At 38.1% G+C, this 20,322-nt stretch overlaps 1 protein-coding gene across 7 annotated transcripts in view; it reads left to right on the forward strand.

Moving 5' to 3' along the window:
- Window positions 1–20,322, forward strand: part of PRKDC (protein kinase, DNA-activated, catalytic subunit) — a 220,035-nt gene that overhangs the window by 174,544 nt on the left and 25,169 nt on the right. For 6 of the 7 annotated variants that reach the window (XR_013367489.1, XM_077876997.1, XM_077877000.1 and 3 more), the window contains 5 exons: window positions 4,570–4,759; window positions 13,507–13,681; window positions 15,064–15,257; window positions 16,068–16,248; window positions 17,792–17,952. Coding sequence is in view for 6 of the 7 variants with exons in the window: in XM_077876997.1 (XP_077733123.1) it covers window positions 4,570–4,759; window positions 13,507–13,681; window positions 15,064–15,257; window positions 16,068–16,248; window positions 17,792–17,952 (901 nt within the window). In the remaining variant the exon portion in view is untranslated. The remainder of the gene's footprint in view (window positions 1–4,569; window positions 4,760–13,506; window positions 13,682–15,063; window positions 15,258–16,067; window positions 16,249–17,791; window positions 17,953–20,322) is intronic. The other variant, XM_077876998.1, reaches the window with a different exon arrangement.

The raw sequence follows: 20,322 nt of genomic DNA on the forward strand, positions 1-20,322 counted from the left end.
CATATGCTTTCTCTAAAACAAATAAATAAGTAATTTAAATATTTTTTCTAATTCTCATGTGATTTCGTTTTTGATCCTTGAAATAGTTTATTAGTGTTTAATTTTCAAATAGATGAGGGGGTTTTTGTGTTTTTGTTTTTGTTTCTCATTGATATCTAAAGTAATTCCACTGTAGTCACAAAACTATGGTTTTAGCTTTTTAAAATATATTGAGACTTGTTTTACAGTTTAGCATATGGTCTATTTTAGTAAATGTACTATGTGTACTTGAAAATCCTGTATATGTTATGCAGTTCTTAGATGTACCATTTGTAAACTTCGATTAGATCAAGATGGTTGATGGTATTTTTCAGAACTGTATGTCTTTATTAATTAATTAATTTATTTATTTTTGTCTATCTTAAGCAGCTGCTAAAATAGGGATTTGAAAATCTCTTACTATGACTGTGGAATTGTCTACTTTTTAATTTCTATTTTTACTTTTTGTATTTTGAACTTTGTTAGTAGGCATATACATATTTGTTAGTAGGCATATACATAATTGCTAGGTCATCCTGATAAAAATGTCCTTTTTTTCATTGTCTTGAAATGTGTGTGTGTGTGTGTGTGTGTGTGTGTGTGTGTATATATATATATTTCATATATGTATGAAGTAGCATATAGTGAAAACACTAATAGATAAAATTATATTTTTGCTTTAAATAGTCATGCATAGTGGAAAGAACTTAGGAGACAAGAAATCGTTTTATACTTATTATTTCTGATGATCATTGTTGATTTACAAAGATGCTATTTTCCTCCGGTATCTTTTCCCTTTGGCTGAAAATTTTCCTTTAAGCAGTTCTTGTAAGTTAGGCCTGCCTCTGATGAATTCTCTTAGTTTTCCTCTAAAGATACCTTTATTTCACTGAATTTCCAGAGGAGTATTTTCTGTGGATGTAGAATTCTGGGTGGATCCCCCTTCCGCCTCAGCAGGATCATTTGGCCTCCATGTTTCTGAAGAGAAAGTTACGATTATTCACATTATTGTTCCCCTGTATGTAATCTTTCATACTTTTGGTTTCAAGACTTTTTTTTATCATTGTTTATCAGCAGTCTGATGTTGATGTGTTTAGGTGTAGTTTCCTTTGGAGTTTCTTGCTTACAGTTCACTGAGCTTCTCAAATTTGTACATTTATGTCACTAAATTTGGGGAATTTTCTGTTACTGTTTCATCAAATATTTTACTCCAATTTTTGTGTCTTTGCAGGCCGCCTGTTATATATTAGGCTTTTTTAAAAAAAGATTTATTTATTTATTTATTTATTTATTTATTTATTTATTTATTTGTGATAGAGGGGGTGGGGGCAGAGACACAGGAGGAGGGAGAAGCAGGCTCCATGCTGGGAGCCCGACATGGGATTCAATCCCGGGACTCCAGGATTGCGCCCTGGGCCAAAGGCAGGCGCTAAACCGCTGAGCCACCCAGGGATCCCTATATTAGGCTTTTTAACATTGTCTCACAGGTCCTTGAAGCTCTGTTCATTTTTTTTTTAAGATTTAAGCAGGGGTACTGGGAGAGGGAGAAACAGGCTCCCCACTGAGCAGGGAGCCTAATGTGGGGATTGACCCCAGGACCATGACCTGAACTGAACAGGTGCTTAACCGACTGAGCCACTTAGGTGTCCCAGCTCTGTTCATTTTTATTCAATCTTTTTTCTCTTTATTCTTTTTTTGTTTTATTTTAAGATTTTATTTATTTATTCATGAGAGAGGCAGAGAAGCAGGCTCCATGCAGGGAGCCCGACGTGGGACTCAATCCCAGGTCTCCAGGATCATACCCTGGGCTGAAGGCGGAGCTAAGCTGCTGGGCCACCGGGGCTGCCCTCTCTTTATTCTTCATATTAGATCATTTATATTAAACTATCTTCAAGGTCACTCTTCATTTTCATTTGTTTTAATTCCTCTTTAAGTCTATCCAGTGAGTATTTTATTAATTAGTGTGTTTTTTTCACTTGTAAAATTTTCATTAGGCTTTTTAAATACTTTCTACTGATATAACTGTCTTTTCATTATTTCATGTTATTCTTTGACCTCTTGCAGCATCATTAAAATAGCTGCTTGGGGTACCTGAGTGGCTCAGTTGGTTAAGCATCTGACTCTTGGTTTCAGCTCAGGTCATGGTCTCAGGGTCGTGAGATTGAAGCCTGCATCAGGCTCCACACTCACTTTGGAGTCTGTCCTTTTCCCTGTCCCTCGAGGTATCACTCCACCCCTCACTCACTTTCTGTCTCTCAAATAAATAAAAATTTTTAAAAATAGCTGCTCTAAGGTCCTTTATGATCATTCCAGCTTATGGGTCATCTCCGTTAAATCTGTTGACTCTCTTTTCCACTGAGAATGGATACATTTTCCTGGTTCTTTATATCAGGTAATTTTGGATCTTAGAAATTGTTAATATTATCTTGTGTAGATTCTGAGCTCTAATATAATTCTCAGGAATTACTGCTTTAGCAAGAGGTCAGCCCAGTTAGATTTGGACACTTGATTTATATCTCAGTTCAGGACTCAAGCCTTTCTTCACTGTTACCAGTCAGTCCTGCACATGCATATTTCAGGAGACAGTTTGAAACTTGTGTGATAACATACACAGAATTAGAGGGCCTCTTGTCTGGCTCTCCCTCTTTTAGGATTCCCACTACAGCCTTTGGTCTGCCTAGGCTCCCTTCCAGGTTTCTCTGGGCACAATACAGCAGGGTTCCAGTCGAATCTTAGTCACTCTGCCTACCATACCCTTCAGCAGCCATGGTTATCCTCATGGGAAAAACTGGAAAAAGAAAACCACAAACTCATCCTAATGGCAGTATCTCTCCCACCTTTGAGCTCCCTGCACATAGCAGTCTGCCATCTTGTATTCACTTTTGGTGGTCTCGGGTGGTTGTATTTGGTATTTTATTCAGAGTATTAGTTATCAGCAGGAAGATGGGCTGTAGGATGCTTACACTACTATGTAAGAGGACAAACTCTTATTTTTGGAAAGCTGGTTCTCTTCCAGCTCCATCGTCCCCTGTCTGATATAAGAACATGTCATACACTGTTAACACTTCTGTTTTTTAATTTGTTTCTTCTGTCTAGAACTTCATTACCTCTTCTACTTAAATTTGAATGCATTTTTCAAAGCCCAAGAAAAAGTCCATCTCACTTTTTGAAAACTAACCCACTGCCCCTTGTTGCCTCCCTTCCTATTTCTGTGAGCCCGGGGCACTTTACTCATAATGGAGTGTTACATTTATGTTTCAACATGTGCTTCACAATTATTTCATCAAGTATTTATCAATTACCTATCATATGCCAATTTTGCTTGTTTATTATTTTAACTATAAATAATGAAAGCTTAAAAAACAAAGCAACTTTGGGATCCCTGGGTGGCTCAGCGGTTTTGGCGCCTGCCTTCAGCCCAGGGTGTGATCCTGGAGACCCAGGATCGAGTCCTGCATCAGGCTCCTGGCATGGAGCCTGCTTCTCCTTCTGCCTGCGTCTCTGCCTCTCTCTCTCTCTCTCTCTCTCTCTGTCTTTCATGAATAAATAAATAAAGTCTTTAAAAAACACAAACAAAAAAAAAAAAAGGAAAGCAACTTTTGGGAGGAGGGAGCCCTTGTGTGTTGGGTAGGGAGGTAGGAATACAGGCAGGTAGATGACTCGTGAGGCTTATATTTTGGGAATAACAACAACAAACAAAGGAGAGATGTATGGGACATGTCAGTCTGTCTGGCCACAGTGTTTCTAAGAAAATGCGAATTAGTCACTGGATGAACAAAAACGTGGTTGATATTGATCACGAATGGATTTTTATGTTAAGGTCCTTGTCAGTGTTATTGACATCAAAATAATGAAAATGAAATCACTAGAACAGTTAGATCTGTAAATTATAATACAAATAAAAATAATTTTATAGCAGTACAGCCTTATCTTTTCATATTCCCAGTGACCATAACCTGTTTGCTGCCTTACATTTTTCACCTTTGGGGTAGGACCTTAGATTGGAGATATGAAAAGAGAAATGGATTCTGCCCCAACATAGAGTATGTCAGCCATTCATTGAAAGAGAACATTGTTCATTTAAATGCTTTATTTTGGGGAGGTATGAGCAATAAATGATATTTGGAAAATATCTTTTAAAGAGTTGGTTAACTAAAAATGGATATTAAGTCTGATACCTAAAAAAATAAATAAATCTTGATACCTAGAGTATACATTTATAGTCTAAAAAATGAGCAAAGAATTTTTTAAAATAATTTATTTTTAGAGAGAGAGTATGTGAGCAAGCAGGTGGGAGAGGGAGTGGAGAGAGAGAATCTCTAGCAGGTTCCCTGCTCAATGTGGAGCCTGGCATAGGGCTTAGTCTCACAACCCTGAGATCACGACCTTAGCTAAAATCAAGAGCTGGATGCATAACTGTACCCCCCCAAAATGAGCAAAAATTTAATGACTGTACAATTTCTGTATGTAATGCCATCCAGGAGCTTCCTATATGTCCAAGATTTCTTTCATGAGTCTTTGGCATTAACTCATTTTCTTTGTTTTGTGCAGATGTTTCTTTCTCAGCAAAATAGAGGAGAAACTTACTCTTCCTCTAGGTGATCATAGTTTGTCCATGGATGAAGAGAGAGATTCTAGTGATAAGATGGAAGTGCAGGAACAGGGAGAAGAGGTCTGTTCTCTGATTAAGAACTGTATGTTCTCCATGAAAATGAAGATGGTAGAAAGTGCAAGAAAGCAGGTAGGTTTGTGGTCTTCCATTGTAGCACAGAATTTTCTTAAATTAGCTGTTTTTTAGACTTAGCTTTTCCTTAAAATCTGAAGCCTGAATGTAATTGAGTAGTATCTTTTTCTCTTTAGTCAACTTGAATAAACACTTAAAATCATCCAGAATACTCTAAAGTTTGTTATACATTAATTAATCATTAGGAAATGATTATTTTCTGTTATTAAAAAAAGAAAATAAATCCGGTATCAGATTTGATCTTGTTTAAAAAAATCAATGATTTCCAGTTAGTTGAAAATCATATTTAGGTTTATTTTGTGGAAATCTGTCATATGATAATAATATCCTTTCTTAATATAAATATGCTTTGCTTATATGTTACATATAAATATATTAAATCTGACTTTTCATGTAATTAAATCACATTTGAATATACTAGGGGAGCTTGCTCATTTAATGACCTGATATTAATAGATTGCTATTATAAACCAAAGAATGTATTCCAGTAGAAATAAGTAACATTTCTGTTCATAAGTGCTCATTTATAGGTTCTTCTTTGAGATGCGTTTTGTATCAGTTAGGAATTTTTATATTTCAAATAACAGAAAATTCATCCCAGAGCAGCCTAAGTGAATAAAAGAAATTTATTAGTTCCCATGAATAAAGAAGTTTAGAAGATCTGGCTTAAAATATACTCTGAACTATTATCATCAAGGGCTTGCTTTCTGTCCTTCAGTTCTCTCTTCTGCCATATGGTTTTGTCCTCAGATTCTTACATATTGGTAAGATAATCTCTGGCAGCTCATCCTTTGTATTTGGAAATGGCTGTAGATGTTTCATATCATTCTTCCTCTACACTACATCTTCTTAGAATTAAAGACAGTTTTTCTCTATTTCTTGCAGAAAAAAAGAATCCTTTTCATTTGCTCTGATTGCAGCTGGGGCCATCTTCAAGGCACACACTAAGGAGGGTCTGTGTGCCTTCTTAGGAAGTTAGGGTACTTGGACCAGATAAAGGGACAATGCATGCTACCTACTGCTATTCAGACTTCTCCAAAGTGAGGGGGAGGGTCCTGATGAGAGAGGGAAAGGAAATGAGCTGCAAGTATATTATTTAGAAATATGTAAGAATCACTAGGATCACTAAAAACCTTTCATATGGCACATTGGCTTTTCTTAGGAATTTTTCAATAATAAGTAAGGGCTAAATAGAGTTAGCTTGATAGAAGTAGTACTACTAGAGGTGAACAGAAAAAAATAGTTCCAGTCTGAAGATTACATAAACCCTTCAGTGCATTCCAGTTTACCAGCCTGTACTTTTCAAAAGAGCAGAATTGAAATTTGAGTTTTGCCTCTTCATTACCAAGCACAACATTACATGGTGGAGATACTGTGTTGAATAAAATACAGAACATAGACAAACAATTATAGTATGATAATACTAAAGGACGGTCACATGGGAAGGACACCTGAATTAGCCTTGTGGGAACAGAGAAAGCTTCCTGGAGTAGTTGGGAACTGAAAGGTGAAATAGGGTGGTGAGAATAACATAAAAGACCCAGGAATGACCCTGAGCATTTAGTTTCCTGAGTGGAGCTACCATTGAACCCCAGCTTCTATATTAGTAGTCCAGTTAATTAATAAGGGCAGCCCCTTAGGTAGTGGAGGTAAGTGGACAGGTTCAAGAAGAAGGAGGTGTGAGTGAGATACTATGATTGGTTCTGTTTGGGAGGGAAAAGTAGGATCCTTGGGGTTCTGCCTGTGTAGCTGGGTGAATGGGAATGCAGGAAAAGGAGCAGTTTGTGGGGCAGATGGTACAATCAGTTTAGGACATAGTGAATATGGGAAGCTGTTAAGCAAGTTGTGTTTTTGTTAGATAATTTGTACATAAGAAATCTAAAGTTCTGAAGAAAAATATCTGTGCTTGCGATAGAGGTCCGAATGCGATCGGCATGTGGACTATCACTGAAGCCACAGGAGTAGATGAGGTGACTGAGACCAGTTGCCAAAATTGGCCTACAGCTTTAGGAGGAGCAAAGGGAGAGATGCCTACAAAGGAGCTGAAATCAAATGGTGACATTACAGTATGACCAAGAAGCTGAGCCCACAGAATTTAGATTACAATTCGATATCAGAAAGCCAATTCAGAAGCACAATTATAAAGCAACTGGTGGCTCTGGAAAAAAGCATAAAGGTTTCAAGAGACTTCATGAAGGCAGAAATTAGATCTAATCAGGCTGAAATTAAAAATCAGTTAAATGAGGGCAGCCTGGGTGGCTCAGCGGTTTAGCACCGCCTTTTGCCCAGTGCGTGATCCTGGGGACCTGGGGTCAAGTCCCACGTCCGGCTCCCTGCATGGAGCCTGCTTCTCCCTCTGCCTGTGTCTCTGCCTCTCTCTCTCTGTGTGTCTCATGAATAAATAAATAAACAAATCTTTAAAAAAAAAAATCAAATGAGAAGCAATCCAAACTGGAGGTCCTAACGACTAGGGTAAAGGAGGTAGAAGAATGAGTGAGTGACATAGAAGACAAGTTGATGGCAGGGAAGGAAGCTGAGGAAAAAAGAGAAAAACAAAAGACCATTAGGAAAGGTTAAGGGAAATAAATGACAGACTCAGAAGGAAAAATCTACATTTAATTGGGGTTGCAGAAGGTGCCGAAAGCGATAGAGGACCAGAAAGCGTATTTGAACAAATCATAGCTGAAAACTTTCCTAATTTGGGGAGAGAAACAGGCATTCAGATCCAGGAGATAGAGAGATTCCCCCCCCCCCAAAAAAAATCAATAAAAACTGTTCAACACCTTGACATTTAATAGTGAAACTTGAAAATTCCAAAGATAAAGAGAAAATGCTTAAAGCAGCAAGAGACCAGAGATCCCTAACTTATATGGGGAGAAGTACTAGGTTAACAGCAGACCTCTGCACAGAGACCTGGCAGGCCAGAAAGGGCTGGCAGGATATATTCAGGGTTCTAAATGAGAAGAATGTACAGCCAAGAATACTCTATCCAACAAGGCTCTCATTCAGAATAGAAGGAGAAATAAAGAGCTTCCAAGATAGGCAGAAACTGAAAGAGTATGTGACCACCAAACCAGCTCTGCAAGAAATATTAAGGGGGACTCTGTAAAAGAAAGAGGAAATCCAAAGAAACAATCCACAAAAATGGACTAAATAGGTATTATGATGACACGACATTCATCTTTCAGTAGTAACTCTAAACGTGAATGGGCTTACAGATCCCATCAAAAGGCGCAGGGTTTCAGACTGGATAAAAAAAGCAAGACCCATCTATTTGCTGTCTACAAGAGACTCATTTTAGACCTAAGGATACCTACAGCCTGAAAATAAAAGGTTGGAGAATCATTTTACCATTCAAATGGTCCTCAAAAGAAAACAGGTGTAGCTATCCTCATATCAGATAAAGTTTATCCCAAAGACTGTAGTAAGAGATGAAGAGGGACACTGTATCATACTTAAAGGATCTATCCAACAAGAGGACCTAACAATCATGAATATTTATGCCCCTAATTGGGGAAATGCCAAGTATATCAATTAATAACCAAAGTTAAGACATATTTACATAATAATACACTAATACTGGGAGACTTCAACACGGCGCTTTCTGCAAATGACAGATATTCTAAGCACAACATCTCCAAAGAAACAAGAGCTTTATTTTTTTTTTTTTTTAATTTTTATTTACTTATGATAGTCACACAGAGAGAGAGAGAGGCAGAGACACAGGCAGAGGGAGAAGCAGGCTCCATGCACTGGGAGCCCGACGTGGGATTCGATCCCGGGTCTCCAGGATCGCACCCTGGGCCAAAGGCAGGCACCAAACCGCTGCGCCACCCAGGGATCCCGAAACAAGAGCTTTAAATGATACACTGGACTAGATGTATGTCACAGATATTTTAGAACTTTACATCAAAATGCAACTGAATACACATTCTTCTCAAGTACACATGGAACTTTCTCCAGAATACACCACATACTGGGTCACAAATCAGGTCTTAACTGATACCAAAAGATTGGGATTGTCCCCTGCATATATTCAGACCATAATGCTTTGAAACTAGAACTAAATCACAAGAAGAAATTTGGATAAAATTCAAACACAGGGAGGTTAAAGCAGGGGGATGCTGCTGAAAGATGAAAGGGTCAACCAGGAAATTAGAGAAGAGTTAAAAAGATTCATGGAAAGTAATGAGAATGAAGATACAACCATTCAGAATCTTTGGGATACAGCAAAAGCAGTCCTGAGAGGGAAATACATCACAATACAAGCATCCCTCACATAATTAGAAAAAACTCAAATGCACAAGCTAACCTTGCACCTAAAGGAACTGGAGAAACAACAGCAAATAAAACCTACACCCATCAGAAGAAGAGAGTTAATAAAGATTCAAGCAGAACTCCATGAAATAGTGACCAGAAAAAGTGTGAAACAGATCAACAAAACTAGGAGTTGGTTCTTTGAAAGAATTAATAAGATAAACCATTAGCCAGACTTATTAAAAACAAAAGAGAAAAGACTCAAATTAATAAAATCACGATTGAAAAAGGAGAGGTCACCACCAATCCCAAGGAAATACAAATGATTTTAAAAACTTATTATGAGCAGCTATACGCCAATAAATTAGGCAATTTAGAAGAAATGGACGCATTTCTGGAAAACCACAAACTCCCAAAACTGGAACAGGAAGAAATAGAAAACCTGAAAAGGCCGATAACCAGGGAGGAAATTGAAGCAGTCATCAAAAAACATCCCAAGTCACAAAAGTCCAGGGCCAAATGGCTTCCCAAGGGAATTCTATCAAACATTTAAAGAAGAAACACTACCTATTCTACTAAAGCTGTTCTGAAAGATAGAAAGAGATGGAATACTTCCAAACTCCTTCTACGAGGCCAGCATCACCTTAATTGCAAAACCAAAGACTCTACCGAAAAGAAGAATTATAACCCAATATCCCTGATGAACACAGATGATAAATTCTCAACAAGATACTAGCCATTAGGATCCAGTAGTACATTAAGAAGATTATTCACCATGACCACATGGGATTTATCCCCAGAATGCAAGGCTGGTTCAACACTTGTAATGCAATCAGTGTGATAGATCATATCAGCAAGAGGAAAAACAAGAACCATGTGATCGTCCCAATAGATGCAGAGAAAGCATTTGACAAAATACAGCATCCATTCCAATCAAAACTCTTCAGAGTGTAAGAATAGAGGGAACATTCCTCAGCATCTTAAAAGCCGTCTACAAATAGCCCACAGCAAATATCATTCTCAGTGGGGAAACACTGGGAGCCTTTCCTCTTAGATCAGGAACACGACAGGGATGTTCACTCTCACCACTGCTATTCGACATAGTACTGGAAGTCTTTACCTCAGTGATCAGGCAACAAAAAGAAATCAAAGGCATTCAAACTGGAAAAGAAGAATTCAAACTCTCCCTCTTCGCAGATGACATGATACTGTACATAAAAGCTCCCCCCTAAGATTGCTAGAACTCATACAGCAATTCGGCACTGTGGCAGGATACAAAATCAATGCCCAGAAATCAGTGGCATTTCTATATACTAACAATGAGACTGAAGAAAGAGAAATTAAGGAGTCAATCCCCCAAAACATAAGATACCTAGGAAGAAACTTAACCAAAAAAGTAAAGGATATATACCCTAAACACTACAGAACACTTCTGAAAGAAATTGAGGAAGACACAAAGAGATGGAATAATATTCCATGCTCGTGGATTGGAAAAATTAACATTGTGAAAATGTCAATGCTACCCAGGGCAATTTACACATTTAATGCAATCCCTATCAGAATACCATGGACTTTCTTCAGAGAGTTGGAAGAAATCATCTCAAGATTTGTGTGGAATGAGAAAAGACCCAAATATCCAGGGGAATATTGAAAAAGAAAACCAGAGCCGGGGGCATCACAATGCCAGGTTTCAGGTTGTACTACAAAGCTGTGATCATCAAGACAGTGTCATACTTGGACAAAATCAGACACATAGATCAATGGAACAGAATTCAGAACCCAGAAATGGGCCCTCAACTCTATCAACTAATATTCAACAAAGCAGGAAAGACTATCCACTGGAAAAAGGACAGTCTCTTCAACAAATGGTGCTGGAAAAATGGACAGCCACATGCAGAAGAATGAAAGTAGACCATTCTCTTACACCATACACAAAGATAAACTCAGTGGATGAAAGATCTAAATATGAGACAAGAATCCATCAAAATCCTAGAGGAGAACACAGGCAACACCCTTTTTGAAGTTGGCCACAGCAACTTCTTGCAAGATACATCTAAGAAGGAAAGGGAAACAAAAGCAAAAATAAATTATTGGGACTAAGATAAAATCTTCAGCACATCAAAAGAAACAGTCAACAAAACTAAAAGACAGCCTACAGAATGGGAGAAGATATTTGCAATGACATATCAGGTAAAGGGCTAGTATCCAAGATCTATAAAGAACATATTGAACTAAAAAAAAAAAAAAAAAAAGAACATATTAAACTCAACAGCAAAGAAACAAACAATCCAATCCTGAAATGGACAAAAGACATGAACAGAAATTTCACCAAAGAAGACATAAACTTGGCCAACAAGCACATGAGAACATGGTCCACATCACTTGCCTTCAGGGAAATACAGATCAAAACCACAATGAGATACCATCTCACACCCATGAGAATGGTGAAAATTAACAAGACTGGAAACAACAAATGTTGGAGAGGATGTGGAGAAAGGGGAACCCTCTTGCACTGTTGGTGGGAATGTGAATTTGTACAGCCACTCTGGAAAACTGTGTGGCGGTTCCTCAAAGTGTTAAAAATAGAACTGCTCTATGACCCAGCAATTGCACTTCTGTGGATTTACCCCAAAGACACAGATGCAGTATAACGCTGGAACACCTGCACCCAAATGAGTATAGCAGCATTGTCCACAATAGCCAAACTGTGGAAGAAGCCTCGGTGCTAATAGAAAGATGAATGGATAAAGAAGCTGTGATATATGTATACAATAGAATATTTCTCAGCCATTAGAAACGACAAATACCCACCATTTGCCTCAACATGGATAGAACTGGAGGGTATTATGCTGAGTGAAGTGAGTCAATCAGAGAAGAAGAAACATTATAAGGTCTCGTTCATTTGTGGAATATAAAAAATAGTGAAAGGAAATAAAGGGGAAAGGAAAGAAAATGAGTGGGAAATATCAGTGAAGGTGACAAAACACGAAAGATTCCTAACTCTGGGAAACAAAACAGGGGTAGTGGCAAGGGAGGTGGGCGGGGGGTTGGGATGACTGTGTGACGGGCATTGACGGGGGCATTTGACGGGATGAGCACTGGGTGATAATGCTATATGTTGGCAAATTGAACTCCAATACAAAAAAAAAAATTTAAAAGACTTCCACATAACAACCAACGAAATAAAAAATAAAGTATACATCAAAATTTAAAAACTCCTTTGCCTCAAATAACACACTCAAAACAGTGATGAGACAGCGCATACAATATGAGAAAATACTGGAAATCATATATCTGATAAGGGTTTACTATATAGAACACGTAAAGAACTCTTTATACCTGAACAACAGAAACACAAACTACCTTATAAAATGGGCAAAGGATTCTATTTTTTTAAGACTGTTTATTTGACAGAGAGAGAACATAAGCAGGGGGATCAGCAGGCAGAGGGAAAGGGAAGAGCAGTCTCCCTGCTGAGCTTGAGCCTGATGTGGGGGCTGGACCCCAGAACCCTGGGATTTTGGCCGGAGCTGAAGGCAGATGCTTAAGTAACTGAGCCACCTAGGAGCCCCTGGGCAAAGAATTCTAAATAGACATTTCTGCAGAGCAGATATACAGATGGTCAACAAGCATATGAGAAGATACTCAACACTATTAGCTATTAGGAAAATGCAAATCGAAACCACACAAGATACCACTTCACACCTACTGTAATCAAAGAGATATTGACAAGTATTGGTGAAGATGTGGAGAAATTGGAACCCTCCTACATTGAGGATAGGAATGTAAAATGGTACAGATGCTGTGGAGAATAGTCTGACAGTTCCTCAGAAAGTTACACATAGAGTTACCATGTGACCTAGGTATGCAGGAGAAATGAAAGTGTATGTCCACAAGAAAGTTGTATGTAGATGTTTATAGTTAGAATTATTCAGAATAGCCAAATGTTAGAAACAACCCAAAATCTATTAATAGATGATTGAGTAAATAAAATATATTCTCTCCATGCAATAGAATATTATTCAGCCATGTGAAGGAATAAGGTATGAATACACACTATAACTTAGGCGAACCTGGAAAAGGCTACACTAAGTGAGAGAAGACAGATAAAAATCACCACGTTTTCTTATTTCATTGATTGGAAATGTCCAGAATAGGCAAATCCATAGAGACAGACATGAGTGGTTTGCCCAAGGCTAGCGCAAATGGGGAGCAAATGCTTATGGACAGCGTGTTCTTTTTGAGTTGATCAGATAGTCTGCAACTAGATAGTAGTGATGGTTGCCCAACTGTATACTTGAAATGTGAATTCTATCCCCATGATAAAAAGACACGTACATAATTTAAGCTGAGGAGATGGAGTTGCTGCTCTCAGGTAAGTTGTGTCATGCAAAAATGGAAACAAGCCAATTCAAAATTTCTGTCAAAAAATTTTATTTCTAAGTCATCACCCATATGTCATCATACCACTTTTTTTCCTTCTATAGCACAATTTCTCACTTGCCATGAAACTACTAAAGGAGCTTCGTAGAGAGTCAAAAACAAGAGATGACTGGCAGGTGAAGTGGGTGCACACCTACTGCCGGCTCAGCCACAGCCGGATCCAGGGCCAGAGCTGCCTACAGCAGATTCTCTCAGCGCTGAAAACAGTCTCCTTGCTGGGTACTAGACTGTACTTATCTATGGAATTAAGTTCAGCAACACTATTTTGTATTATGTCTGTATCTTTTAAAACTCTACTTTTGCTGCTTTATCTGACATTTAGGATTTAAATCTTCTAATTTTATTAAATGTTTGGAGCCAAGGTACTTTGTGTCTTATAATGCTATAGAATATGGTACCTGGAGATTTTATTTCTTAATTGATCAAATACAATTGAAATTAAGGTTTTTTCTTTAATACTTATGCAAATTGTAGGTCTAATAGTTTAATTATTTATGAGAACCTTGTTTACCTACAAGAATTGCCTTTTAAAAAATTGAATGTGAAACACCTTTTTCCTCAGTTTTTCTCTTTTTATAATAACATAGCCTTCAAAACTGAGGGGAGAAAAAATTTGTGTGAGTTTTGGATGCATTCCACTGCTTCGCTACCTGTGTCGGGGGTGCATAGCAGCACTATTACTGACCATGCTTATAACCATATTCCCATGATTGACCCTTCAGTAGGATGGGGAATGATATCAGAGTATCAGTTTCAATAAAAATGCAAATTGAACAAAAGGCCTTCATATTTATCAGGATTAGAAAATCATCCTCATGATTGCTTAAATAATATTTTTAGGGTTTTTTGGTGGGTGGAATGGGGGAGAGGAGGAGGAGTTTGCTGATACTAAGATAACATTAATACTCATAATAATAATTCTACAGTTTTAGTAGTCGTAATATGGCTGTAGTTTTTAACAGTTTGGGGAATAGGGCCAGTAGTTTTGAACATGTATGTGAGGGTAATCTGGCAGAGAATTTTCATAGGTGGATGAGCAGTGCAGAGTGGTTGATGGCACTTGCTGAGTGACAGCCCTTTCTCTTTTGTGCCACCTCACAAAAGACTGCAGCGCGAGCTGTAGTTTTGACCAAGGCTGGTAAGCTCTCTTCCCTTAGCCACACTAGGGAAGATAGAGAATTAGACCTGTACATGCAGCATCATCTGTTGCTTTATTAGCTTTAGGTCACACTATCAACTTAAAAATCTCTAGTTATTAATGTATATGCACAAATGCATTAAAAAGAGACATTTTCTTTCCTTCATAACAGAATTAGGTGCTTTGACAAAATGTAGAATGATGGCGCTTGAATAAAAGTTCATTCAGTGTTTTAATTGCCTTAGCCTCTGTAGACTTTGATACAGTCACTGCTAACAAAGAACATTTTTCATTAATATGAGCTTATGAAATTCCCTAACCAATGTTTGAAGCCAGTTTCTTATACTTTCAAGATTTATTTTAATTTCTTAATAGAAATATGTATACTCTGAGTATCTTTTTAAATTTATGGCTTTCATTTATTTCTGAGAAAATCGTGTGTGTGTGTGCATTTTTAATCCAGCAGGAGAGAGCACATCAAGTTACTTCAGCAAAAATGTTCTGGCTTTCCATGACCAGAACATTCTCTTGGGTACAACTTACAGCATCATAGCTAATGCTCTCCGCAGGGAGCCAGCCTGCCTTGCCGAAATCGAGGAAAGCAGGGCTAGAAGAATCTTGGACCTTTCTGGATCCAGTTTAGAGAATGCAGAAAAGGTAATGAATACTGAAAGAGTGAACTTTTGATGTTTGTGTGTTGTACATCCATAATGTGCAGCTTTCAGGCTGCACGAAAGCAATAACAAGGAATGATGATTGCTTTGTGCTTTGAAAATGTATTTGACATTTATGCACAGCCAAGTTTCTTTGTGGAAAACGGACATACTCCATGTGTTTCCTGTTTATTTGAATGATACAATTTGTTTTAGTATTTGAAGTGAGAAATTTTGTTGGATTGATGTGGACAGTTCTTCTAAGAATTTTGTTAATGGATTTCACCACCAGTTGCCATTCAGACATCCCATTAACTTGTGGAGCAAACCAGCCCTTTCCACTTTTTTAGGTAGTGTCTGCTTTGCCTCGCTTTTCTCAGGTGATTTTATATTTTCCATAGTAGGCAGCCTCTTCTCATCTCACTGTGCACCTCACTTTAGTTGTTAGCCTTGCTTTCTTCCCCCTCAGAGTTACTACCAATGGCTATGCAGGGCAGTGAAGATAAAGTGCCAACTTCCATTTCTTCTTCAGTTCCTGACAGGCTGCATGACCCCCACTGATCTTTTATGCCAGGTCTGCATGACTAATGGACCATCTGGTTTTTCAAAGTCCTGAGGATCATAACTGAATCATTCACTATTTCACAATCAGGGCAGACAAACACTTTTTTCCATTTAACCAGCATTCTTTGTTATCTCATGGCTCACAAATCACAAGTGTTCTTTTTGTATCATTACAAGTAGAAAGTAGAGTTCTTCCAGAAACATTAAGCTGTATTCACAGGTTCACAACTGAGAGCTCTGTGAATTCTAGGTGATCGCAGTTCTGTACCAGAGAGCCTTCCATCACCTTTCTGAGGCTGTACGGACAGCGGAGGAGGAAGCCCAGCCTTCTCTCAGAGGCCAGGGTCCTGTAGCCAGCCTGACAGATGCTTACATGACACTGGCGGATTTTTGTGACCAGCAGCTCCGCAAGGAGGAAGAGAGTGCATCAGGTGAATTACAAATGGAAAAACCATTTAGTTTGTCACATTGTGCTAGCCAAAGTTTTAAGACTTCTTTAGGTACTTTAGGTTTCCTGTTTGCTTATTTTTCTTTTATTCTTTTATTCAGTCATTTAAAGATTTTTTTGAGAGTGTGTGTTCATGCATGAGCAGTGGGAGAGGCAGAGGGAGAGAGGGAATGTCAAGCAGATTCTGTACTGAGTGTGGAGCCAAACTCGGGCTTGATCCCATAACCCTGGGATCATAACCTGACCTGGAATCAAAAGTCAGACAGTCATCTGACTGAACCACCCAGGCACCCCTGCTTGTTTGTTTTTAAATGACAGTTATTCTGAGAAAAATCTTGTCCTTTTAAGAGGCCATGGCATGTTGCTGAGTGAAGTAAGTCAATCAGAGAAAGACACTTATGTGCTTTCACACACACATGGAATATAAGAAACAGCATAGAGTATCAGAGGGGAAGGGAGGGAAAACTGAATGGTAAGTCATCAGTGAGGGAGAAAAACCATGAAAGACTCTTAACTATAAGAAACAAACTGAGGGTTCTTGGAAGGGAAGTAGGTGAGGAACGGGGTAATTGGGTGACGGGCATTAAGAAGAGTGTATGAGGGCAGCCTGGGTGGCTCAGCGGTTTAGTGACACCTTCAGCCCAAGGTGTGATCCTGGAGACCCAGGATTGAGTCCCATGTCAGGCTCCCTGCATGGAGCCTGCTTCTACCTCTGCCCGTGTCTCCACCTCTTTCTCTCTCTGTGTCTCTCATGAATAAATAACATAAAAAATCTTAAAAAAAAAAAAAAAAAAAAAGCATATGAGGGAATCCCTGGATGGCTCAGCGGTTTGGCACCTGCCTTCGGCCCAGGGCGTAATCATGGAGTCCTGCGATGGAGTCCCACATTGGGCTCCCTGCATGGAGCCTCCTTCTCCCTCTGCCTGTGTCTCTGCCTCTCTCTGTGTGTCTCTCATGAATAAATAAAATCTTTAAAAAAAAACAAAACATATAATGAGCACTGGGTGTTATATGCACTGATGAATTCCTGAACTCTGCATCGGAAACTAATGATGTACTATATATTGGCTAATTGAATTAAATAATTTTTAAAAAGAGGCAATGACATCCTTAAGTAACATGACCAGCACATAAATAGCCTCAAGCTATATCTTTCCATATGCTTAGTTTATAGTTTCTACATTTTACTTGTAGCTCTTTGGTAATATTGGCTATGTGGCCTGTGTTTTACTCCTGAAATAAATTCAGTAATCAGCAGCTGCTCTGTGTTCCCACGCAGCCCAAGAAGGAAACTGTGCTGCATGTAGAATGCATGATCTAATGAAGAGTCACTCTCAAGATGGAAACTTTTACATACGGCTGCAAACTGGGTCTCGTGTCTGTTGATCTAAAGTACTTGTTAAAAAGAGAACAGTGACAATACAAAATATAAGCCCAAAAAAGAAGTATCATTTGTTACATTTATAGTTTATGTGTATACAAGTGGATGTACTGACCATTGTTTTCTTCTCTCCTATCCTTGGTAGTTACTGAGTCTGTAGAACTGCAGACATATCCAGGCCTTGTGGTGGACAACATGTTGAAAGCTTTAAAATTGCATTCCAGTGAAGCCAGGCTGAAGTTTCCCAGACTACTGCAGATTATAGAGCTGTATCCAGAAGAGACCCTAAGCCTAATGACAAAAGAGGTTAGTGCCTATATTCTAGTGAAGAGAACTTGACAGAACTTAAAACATGTTTCTGTTTATATCTAAACACATTAGTATGTTGCACATAGTATATAGTAAAATGCAATGCACATGTTACAGTTTTTCCTAACCAGCATTGCATTTTACTATATCCCAAAAACAAACATAATTTGAAGCCGTATAAAAAGACTGTTTACATTTACCCATTTTCCTCGGTGAGTGTTGATAAGAAAACTGTGTCTGAACAAGGATAACAGGGAGACGAGGAGGTATGTTTAGGACAAAGGTGGGAATTTTCTACAGCGCATTTGTGGCTCATAACAACTAAGGTGTAGTCTGGAACATCTGTTGGTGCCTTATGCTCAGTTTATTATTTATCTCAGGGAAAGAGAGTACATTTCAGCTGGCATCACATCCCCAGTGACCATAGTGCCTCCTGGCAGCACCAAGTTCATCAGGGTCCTGAGGCCTTTGGGTATGTGGGTGCTCCCCAACAATATTCTGCTTACCACTTGTATGTCCTGTGCAGACCTCCCCTCCACAGGGCTGCATTAGCCTACTGTCTTCCTGTCGTTTGAGCCATCTGAAAGACTTCTTAATGACTTTTATAGATGTTTAACTGCAAAATTAAGTTGATAATATAATTGTTTAAATGAGTAACATAGCACTCAGCTTTATGTAGTAAATTTTTAAATAGTACTGGTTTCTGAGCTGTGGAGACTCAGTGCCTGGCAGGGCTTTACCACACCCTCTGACCCTTTTGTGGGTTTCGAAGGATGGGATTATTTTTAATAGGTCCTAAAAAGTAATTTCAGAAATGTAGTGTATACATGTGTGTGTGTTTTTCTTAAAGATTAGTGAAGAAATCATTAAATTATGATTTAATTTCCCCAAAATAATATTTTATTTATGTATGATGAAGATAGCATTTTGAATTTGTGAGAAATAAATGGAATGTTCAGTCAATGTTATGGCACCAGGGAGTCACTTGAGATGGGGAGCTAAGCTTTATTGAGCACTTCATTTGAGCCTTGTGAACCAATGCCTTTTACCCCCACACACTTTGCCCTTTCCTCACTTTATAGATAAAGGTAGGAAGCTTGCCATGTTCATTCCTTATACCAAAATTCCAAGTGCATCAGATTTTATCTTAAAATTAACACATTTTAAAAGCATGAGAGGAAAAAGGAATACATGAGCAAATTTTGAAAATGGCCTTGGAATAAAAAGACAAACACCAGAAGCTATAAAGGAAAAGAACACTTCCTGCAGGGGGAAAAATTCAAAAAGCAAAAATATATACAAAGTTAAAAAAAAATGCCAGAAAAATATTTGCAACACATACTAGAGATAAAGAGCTGATGTCTCCTTCTACGAAATAAATAGATCAGTAGAAAATGGTCAGAGGAAATGCATGCATGATTTAATATGTAAGGAAAATAAATGTAGGCCATTTACCCTCACAAACATGAAAATTAAAATTAGATATTTTTCACCTCTCAGATTGACAATAAATTTTTAAAAACTGTCTCCTGTGTTGGATTTTGTAGTCAGACTAATACATTTTTTTAAGTTGAAGCATGGTTGACATAACAGTATCATAGGTTTTAAGCATACAGTATAATGATTCAAAAGTTCTGTGCATTACTCAGTGCTCATCACAACAAATGTGGCTACTATCTGTCATTGTATGAACAGTACTATTGTTGAGCAATATTCCCTATGCTGTACTTTACATTTCCTTATTTTATTACAGGAACTTTGTACTTCTTAATCCCCTTCCAGCTGTTTTGCTTATCCTGCCACATCCCTCCTCTCTCACAACCACTAGTTTGATCTCTATTTAGGAGTCCATTTCTGTTTTTTGTTTGTTCATTTTTTTTTTAGATTGCACATATAAGTAAAATCATACAATATTTGACATTCTTTGTCTGACTCATTTCACTTCACATACTACCTACTAGGTCCATCCACATAATCACACATGGCAAGATTTCATTCTTCCACAAACCACATCCTCATTATCCATTCGTCTATCAATGGACACTTGGGTTGCTCTTATATCTTAGCTATTGTGAATAATGCTGTGATAAAATGGAAGTGCAGGTATCTTTTCGAATTGTGTTTTTGTTTTCTTTGAGTAAATACCTGCAAGTAAAAGTACTGGATTATATGGTATTTCTATTTTTAACTTTTTGAGGAACCTCCATACTGTTTTCCACACTGGCTGCACCAATTTACATTCCCACCAACACTACCCAAGTGTTGCCTTTTCTCCTCATCAGTACTTGTTGTTTCTTGTTTTTTTGATACTAGCCATTGTGACAGGTGTGAGATGATATTTCATTATGGTTTTGATTTGCATTTCCC

The sequence above is a fragment of the Canis aureus genome, chromosome 28 (assembly GCF_053574225.1).
Source record: "Canis aureus isolate CA01 chromosome 28, VMU_Caureus_v.1.0, whole genome shotgun sequence".
Taxonomy (NCBI): domain Eukaryota; kingdom Metazoa; phylum Chordata; class Mammalia; order Carnivora; family Canidae; genus Canis; species Canis aureus.